The sequence below is a fragment of the Sylvia atricapilla genome, chromosome 27 (genome assembly GCF_009819655.1).
Source record: "Sylvia atricapilla isolate bSylAtr1 chromosome 27, bSylAtr1.pri, whole genome shotgun sequence".
NCBI lineage: Eukaryota > Metazoa > Chordata > Aves > Passeriformes > Sylviidae > Sylvia > Sylvia atricapilla.
Window position 1 is genome coordinate 2549252 of NC_089166.1, and position 8175 is coordinate 2557426.

General features: G+C 50.7%; 1 protein-coding gene across 1 annotated transcript; it reads left to right on the forward strand.

Moving 5' to 3' along the window:
• Positions 1-4191: 4191 nt before the first annotated feature.
• On the forward strand, positions 4192-6275 carry DAD1 (defender against cell death 1). The gene is made up of 3 exons (XM_066336638.1): positions 4192-4439; positions 5427-5577; positions 6088-6275. Exons 1-2 carry the CDS (start codon positions 4229-4231, stop codon positions 5555-5557), a joined length of 342 nt encoding a protein of 113 aa, XP_066192735.1. The 5' UTR covers positions 4192-4228; the 3' UTR covers positions 5558-5577; positions 6088-6275.
• Positions 6276-8175: the final 1900 nt, after the last annotated feature.

The following is an 8175-nucleotide window of genomic DNA, read 5'->3' on the forward strand; positions in this document are numbered from 1 at the left end:
AGGAGAGAGCAGAGAGCAGCAGAGACAATGTCTCTGTCCAAAAGAGGCAAATACCCCTGGTATGACCTGGCACATCAAATCTTTCTTCTGGTGTACCCTGGGCCCGTTTGAAAGGTTTTCTCTGGGAGAAAACTGAGCTGACCATCAGAGGGCTAACAGGGAGAAAGACCCATTAACCCAAGGTGGGTTAATGACCAATTGAAGAGGAATGATTTCCCAGGGCAAACCAAATGGGGATTGTCCCCTCCTAATGTTGGTTCTGGATGCACAGAAGGAGATATTGGCAATTCAGAAATCTGCAAATGAAAAAAGATCTTTACAGGAGTCAATGAAAGCATTGCAGAACAACTAGGAAAAGAACCTTCACACTGAGCTGCTGAGCATGAAGCACTTCTGGTGGAAAGGGAAATTTAATCTCTTGGTTCAGTTGGCTGTCCAGGAGGTGGATGAGCAAAATTAATCACTTAAAAACTACCTAGAAACAAAGAATTGTGAACTATGGGACATCAATTTAAGATGCCCCAGACCAGAGAGGGTTAGTAAATCTCTGATGGATTAGAAAAGCTTACACAAAATTATCCATAAAATGAAGTAATCCTTAAGTGTCCCTTCATTAAAACTGAAATCATTAATGATGCTGGAGGGAGCTCAGCAAATAACCACACAGACTGTCCGGGGAATGAAATGAGAGAAAAATACACCCAATAAGGCAAATTAAGCTGAAACTCAGCATGTGTGGAGGGTCTCCCTAACTGGAGGAGACTGGATCCTGCTGAGTGAGGCTGAAGCAAGAGGCTCCTGTGGAGCAGGGGTCTGGCTGCCCATGACTGATAACTGAGCACTGCAGCCCCTGACCCAGAGGACTGCCCACGGGGCAGGGGGATTGGACCCCATGGAAAAGTGAGATCCCTACATGATTAAACCCCCCCCAACTGGCCACACTGTGGAAAGACTGCATATCTCCAGTTAATGCATACGCATTATTGGACCCACAATGATATTCCCTTATGGAAAGTGAGGTGAATCTGCAGAGATCTCCTCTCTCAGTCCCGAGGCCTGCCTGATGCACTACAAGTCCATGTTAAACAATTAGAAAAGCACATTAAGGCAATCCCTAGGCCTGGAGAAGGGGCGCACCTCCAGGAATAACCTGGTTGGAGGTAGCTCAGGAATTAGTAACAATTACAGTTCTGCCGGCTTTATCTTGGTGGAGGTCTGAATGAAAGACACAGGAAATGTAGAGTCGAGTTCGGTCTTGGTTCTTTATTATGTCTTAGCTATTCACCCTATTTACAGTCTCACAAAGTGTGAGCTCCAACTTGCCAGTTAAAGAAACGAGAGAAAATTGAGACCTTCTAACTTATCAAGGCAATTGAAGAGATAATTACCCAATACCAAAGTGACACCTATATTATTTATGCTTTTGACCCAATAATCACCATTCGAGGTCTGCAATACAGACACCGTTCACCCAATTAGAGAAAACCACCCAAATCTGTAAAGTAGAAGGAAGAAGAACATGAAGAAGAAGAAGCCAGACAACACCCTGAATCTTCCATCTTGGCCACACATTACTATATACCAAAACCCCAAACCTAAGTTTTACCCGGTGAGATCACACAACACCACTCTAACTACACACCCACAAGCCCAGTGCTATCACACAATCTCCGAAGCCTGTTCCATGGCCTCAAGTCAAATGTGGTGCCTGCCTGAGGGTCAGCACCCCTCAGCTCAGAAAGCCTGAAATTCTCAGCCTCCAGGGTTCCCACAAGTAACTACTGGTCAGCAATTGGGGATCTCCGGTACAGGTGGTCCTAAACCAAACCCAGACATCAGGAGGGTAGGACAGGTCCTAAAACCTCCCTGACCAGTTAATCGCTGACAAAATGTGTCACCTCGTGGGAGAATGAGGTACAGCTTGTAGGTGGAGGCTGTTGCAAAAGCAAGTCCTCGAGAACTAATGGACAAATTACCCAGCACTAATCTGGAAGGCTTGATAAGGAACTGGGATAAGATCAAAGGACCCCCTGAGGGCGGCCCCCCTCAGGAGTCCAACTCTGTCATCCCCTCAGAAGCTGAACTAACCAGTTTAACCTGTTCTGAGTCGGGAAATTGGACTCTACTGCTCTCAGCAAGTGAGCTGGGGAGTGGCAGGTGGATTTATGTGTGAAGGTTCACAGAAAAGAGCCAGAGAGATGTGACAATCCCATTCATTTCCCACAGGCCCCTTTAAATCCTTGGCTACTTTTGTGGTAGATACTGGAGCACAAAGGTCAGCACTTCAAACTGAAGTTGCCACTCACTGTGAAAAATAATTATAGTGGCAATCAACTCTCCACAGTCAGACAAGGAAAAGATGTAGATAACTGATGCTTTTCATGAACCTCAACCTCAGTGAGATACACCAAATCCTGGTTACTGGGGGATAAGACAGCCACAGAAATTGTCATGATTGTGAGGTCACTACCAGCAAACCTTGGGACTGGATCTATTAAAGTGATGTCTGAACAGATGCCAGAGGCAGGGGATGGGTCTTTGGTCTCCCATCTCCCTCTCTCTGTTGCAAACTGCTCCAAGTCTGCCTCCTTTCAAAACAACAAATGTGAAACCCTACCCACATCCTTTGGGAATGTGTGAAGGAATTGCTGCAGTAACTGCAGGATTGCAGGAGCAAGGGGCAGTGGTACAGATCTCTCCTGTGGCCTGTCTGTAAACCCAACAGGGAGCAGAGGCTGACAGTGGATTAACAATGCCTCGGAGCTGAAACTGGCCCTGGAACAGCTGCTGTACCTCACACAGCCAAACTGATTCCCACAATCCAGCATCAGATCCATGTGACTACTGGTATCAGACATATTTTTTATGGTTCCCTTGCAGTGTCACTGAAACTGTGGGAAAAGCAAAACCCGTCCAAGAACATATTTAGTGTTAGAGAATGAAGGCATTACTTTATTCTGGCCAGGATGTTGTTCTAGCCAGGATGTGCAACAGAAATAAATTCATCCACACATTGCTCGGGTGTGCAGTGAAAATCCTTCCATCATACATCACTCTTTATTAGATTTTTCAGATACTTATACAGTTACAACCCGTGGAAATTCATTGGTTGTGTGCTCATTAGTTTCAAGTTACACAGTTCTTAGTATTTGGTTTCCTATTGGTTACGGATCTCTCGGCCTCTGATGTTAATTAGCTTCTCATTCTTGGTTCTCTCATCTTTTTCTCAGACCAGGTGTCTCTGACCATGCCAGGGGTGATGCTTGGAGTTGATGTTCGTTTGTGGTCCTTATCTTTTCTGTATTTTCTGTGCTACTCCCAGCCTGCTGGGATGTCAAACTCCTCACACCTTGAGTGACGAAACACACCTTTAAAAAGAAACTTCAGTTCCTTTCCCCCGAGGCAAAGGCGAGAGAGACTGATTCAAGTTCAAAAAACTGTAAATTTTGTATACTTTTCCAACAGCAGGAGGCAGACTGGGATCGTTTTTCTTTTAGCTGGGCGGGGAATCCGTGTCGCTTTACTCGCCCCAAGAACAGCGCCGCTCCCCGGCCCGTCATTCAGTGCACAGGAGCGGGCCCAGGTCGCCCCTGGAGCGGAGGAATAGCCACATATTGATCACACATCGATCGATGTCACCTCTCATGTCAGCTCTCATGTCACCACGGTGGGCCGCGCTCAGACAAATATTGTCACCCACTTGCAGTGTCTGGGGCTTCCATTTCCCAGAGAAGGTGCTGATGCCTTAGGATTTTAGCTTTTCTGTTTTCCAAATCCTGTACTGCATTAGTACTTCATACTTCAGACTCAGTACCATGGTACTTTTTAAAGAAAAAAAATAAAAACAGGAATGCAATGGTTTTCCTTTCCCCAGCTCCAAGCAGGGCCATACACGTCTGTTTTCCAGCATTCCAGTGGTGGATACACTCCCTCAGCCACAGCCCCCGGACAGCTCCTCAGCCGAGACCCCTCAGGCAAAGCCCCGCCCCCAGCAGCGGAGCCGGGCTGTGATTGGTCCTTAGAAAAAACGGCTCTCTAATCTACCCAGCAACAGCCAGCTCTGCGCTTTTATTGGTTCTTGGAGAGCACCGGGGGTGGGGACGCCACGGAGCCTTTGGCGCATGAGCAGACGGATTCGCAGGTTCGCCCTATCGCTTACGGCCACGTCGGTGCGCGCACGCGCGGTGCGGGAGGGCGGAGCGGCGCATGCGCAGTGGCGGGAGCGGCCATGGCGGGCTCTGTGCGGGCCGTGGCGCGGCGCTTCTTATCCGAGTACGGCGGCGGCACCGCCGGGCGCCTCAAGGCGCTGGACGCTTTCCTGCTCTACGTGCTGCTCACCGGCGCGCTGCAGTTCGGATACTGCCTCGGCGTCGGCACCTTCCCCTTCAACTCTTTCCTCAGCGGCTTCATCTCCGCCGTCGGCAGCTTCATCCTGGGCGGTCAGTGCCGGCCCCGCCATCCCCTCACAGGCAGAGCGCGGGCCGGGGGCACCCTGAGCCTCCCCCCGGAGGCCGCGGGCGTGGCGGGGATCGTTACAAACCAGCGGGTGTCCCGGAGCAGCGCTCGGAGCTCGCCCCTTTGCCGAGCTCCCCGTTCTGCTCCCGGCGGGGCAGGAGCTCCTCGGCCGCTCTGCACCTTGTCCCTACAGCCGTCTTTGCAGCCAAGGGGTTGGGTGGGACCGAGTCCAGCAGTGACACGTGCACGGTGCTGCTCCCCAGAACACCCCAAACCCGCCCTGTTTGTCTGCAGCCCTCCTCAGCACACGGGTGGATGGGCTGGGAGAGTGGGGGCTGTTCAGGAGAGGAGAAGGTTGCAATGAGACCTGGAAGCCCTTTCCAGGGCCTAAAGGGGCGTCAGGAGAGCTGGAGAGGGAGTTTGGATAAGGGAATGGCTTCTCTCTACTAGTGGACAGAGTTAGATGGGACATTGGGAAGGAATTGTTCCCTGTGAGGGTGGTCAGCCCTGGCACAAGGTGCCCAGAGCAGCTGTGGCTGCCCCAGTTCCTGGAAGTGTCCAAGGCCAGGTTAGATGGGGTTTGGAGCAGCCTGGGAACAGTGGAGGCTATCCCTGAGATTGGAATGAGATGATCTCTAAGGTCCCTTCCAACCCAAATCTGTGTTTCTAACACACCCAATAGAGGACGCAGGAATATCCACGCCTCTGTGGGAGTCCAGTCCTGCTCTGAGCCTGTTCCCCTCTGGACTCTGGGCACCCTGTGGTGTGTGTGGTGCTGTGGGAGCACTGACTCCATGGCAGCCCCATTCAGATTCCCTGAGAGTGTCCTGCTCCTCTGTAGTAAGGATGGAGTAATTTTTCCCTGGTGGAACAGTGACCCATCCTGGGCTGGGCTGCCCAGGAAGGCTGTGCTTCCCACCACGTTCCCCTCTGTGCTCACTGAGGGCTCTTTCTCTCTCTCTGCTGTGCAGTTTGCCTCCGGATCCAGATCAACCCCCAGAACAAGGGCGAGTTCCAGGGCATCTCACCCGAGCGGGCGTTCGCCGATTTCCTCTTTGCCAACACCATCCTCCATCTCGTCGTCATCAACTTTGTTGGCTGAGCTCTGGGAGAGGCTGCCAGGTACTGATCTGTGGGGTCACCAAAGGGGCAACCACAGGGCTGCAGAGCTTTTGGGGAGAACTGGAACGAGAGGGAAACCAGGAATTGAGTTCCCAGCTTCCTCTTGGCCAAGCATAGCTGAACTGTTGTCCTCTGGGTTGGTACTGAGTGAAGATTTATGGCTTTCTGATTTTGAGCATATCTTTTTTGGCTTTTATAATTAAAGAGTTTAACTAGGGCTGTTACAGAAACCTACCCACATTCCTCTCTCATAAGAGACATTCCCTGTTCTTTGCAGGAGAAGCTTTGGGAGCTCTAAGTCCTGAGCTCTGTGAGGCTGTGGTATGGCTGGGGCTCAAGTATAGAGTTTCTTTGCAGATGAGGCAGCTGGGGAGGGACACTTGGGTGTTAGAGAGTGGGGACATGGCCCGTTGTTACTGTGCAGGGGGCCACAGGATCACTGGGGCTTGGGGGAGCTTTGTCCCCTCTGCTCTGCAGTAACATTGCTGATGTTCCCTGCTCTCTTTCCAGGTCTTGAACTGCTCCTGATGACAAAGCCTGGCATAGGGGAGTGCCCAGCACACTCTCCCCTTCTTCCTTGGTGGAGGAAAGGGACACAGGGCTCAAGATTTTTCCTCCCCAGTCTGTCCTGTGGTGGGGTCTGCAGTCTCACTGTGTAACTGATGCTTTCCATCAATAAAATCCTTTATGATACTGCAGTCTTTTCATGTTGGTGACAAATACAGAGCTTCTCCTGCATCCAGGTACCCTTCCCAGGCATGACTCCCTGGTGGTACCTCTCTTCCTTCCTTTCTACCCAGCAGGCTTTTTTTCTGTGCCCCAGTTTTGGAGTGAAGTAGGAAACAAATGATCATGGAAATTCAGTTGTCATCCACCCTTTTCATCTCCCTCTTTCCTGCCTTTTGATCTTCCAGAGTCTGTTGCCAATGTGCCCCCAGGCTTCAAAGCTGTGGAAAATTCAGATGAGGCTGTGGTTGGTGGTCACAAAGGGAAGGAAGTGTCCTCCAGCACATCCCCAGGTGCACCCAGTTCCCACAGACCCTCAGAGACCACATCTGGGTGTCCACATCTGGGTGGGCCACATCTGGATGTCCCAGCTGGACTTAGAGGCTCACTAAGGGCTGTGGGTGATAGAGTGTCATTGTCCCTGCACTCTGCTGTGTGGATAAACACAGGGATGGTGGCATGGACTGCCCAGCTGCCAGGGCCTCAGAGTGGCTCTGGAACTGGCCTGGGGCCAGGGAGAAGCTCCCCCCTCAGGATCACAAGATCAGTCCTGCTCTGAGCCTGTTCCCCTCAGGAATCAAGGATCCCCACAGGATCAGGGTTGGAAGAGACCTTCATGATCATCCAGTCCAGCCATCCACCCCTCACTGGAATTAAACTTCAACACCCAGTGCCAGATCCTGACACCTCCTCAGCACCCCAGGGTTGTTGGCTCCACCACCTCCCTGGGCAGCCCCTTCCAAAGCCTTGATCCAATCTGAATCCCCCTTTCTCAGGTCAGGGCCGTTCCCCAGGTCTGCTCACTGCAGTCTCAGCACAAGGGACTGACCCCACCTCCCTGCAGCCTTTCAGAGGTGTGATGTGACCCTCCCTGAGCCAGCTTCACACTAAACAGCCCCAGCTCCCTCAGCCATTCCTCAGAAGTGTTTTCTAGTCCTTTTGTGAGCCTTGTTGCTCTTCACTGGACACACTCCAGTCCCTCAGAGTCCTTTTTAAAGTGAGGAGTCCAGAACTGAAGGCAGCCCTCCCCAACGCCGAGTACAGGGGTGATCCCTTGTGTCTGCACTGCTGATACAAGCCAGGATGCTGTTGGCTGCCTTGGCCACTGGGGCACACTGTTGGCCCACATTGAGCCAGCTAGAAACCAGCCCTGCCAAATGCTTTGGAGCTGCAGGGGCTTGCTGTGACCCCAGTGCAGGACCTTGGCCTTGAACCTCATCCCACTGTGCTTTGTCCACTGATCAAATCTGTTCAGGTCTCACTAGAACCTTCATCTGTGAGGTTCTGTCCTCACACTGATCCTGCTTCATGCTTGTCTGGTTTTCTCTGCAGCTGAAATGAGGGGGAGGTAAAATCCTGAGATCCCTGATACTCTGTGACATGGAAATGTTTGTGTGCACTGAGGAAAGGGAACTTTGGGTCTCTGATGGCTTCAGCACCTCTCAGAATTCTGTTCTGGCTCCTGTTTGCCACCTGTGGGAAATGGATTTTTAGAGAATTCTCAAAGCCTGGCAGAAGGTTCACATAGGATATATCTGTATGCAAACTTTTGAGATAAATCCTGACTTAGAAAGGCCATGGAATAGAACAGACATTGTTGAGAAGGAAATTGAACTAGAAACAAGTTTCAAATGATGGCCTTGCAAATAAGCCTAGATACTTTGGAGAAATAGAACTATGAAAGGTGCATTGTAGTAGGACCCACAAGGGATATTTTTAGATTATTATGTTAAAAACATTAGTAGCATTGTGTGACAAAAGCTGATAGGCCAAAGGACATTTATAATGTAATTAGGAAATAATTTGGCTTCTGATTGTGATGGCATGAATTCTAACATCTATACCATCTCATCCTTCACATGAGACTGAAAA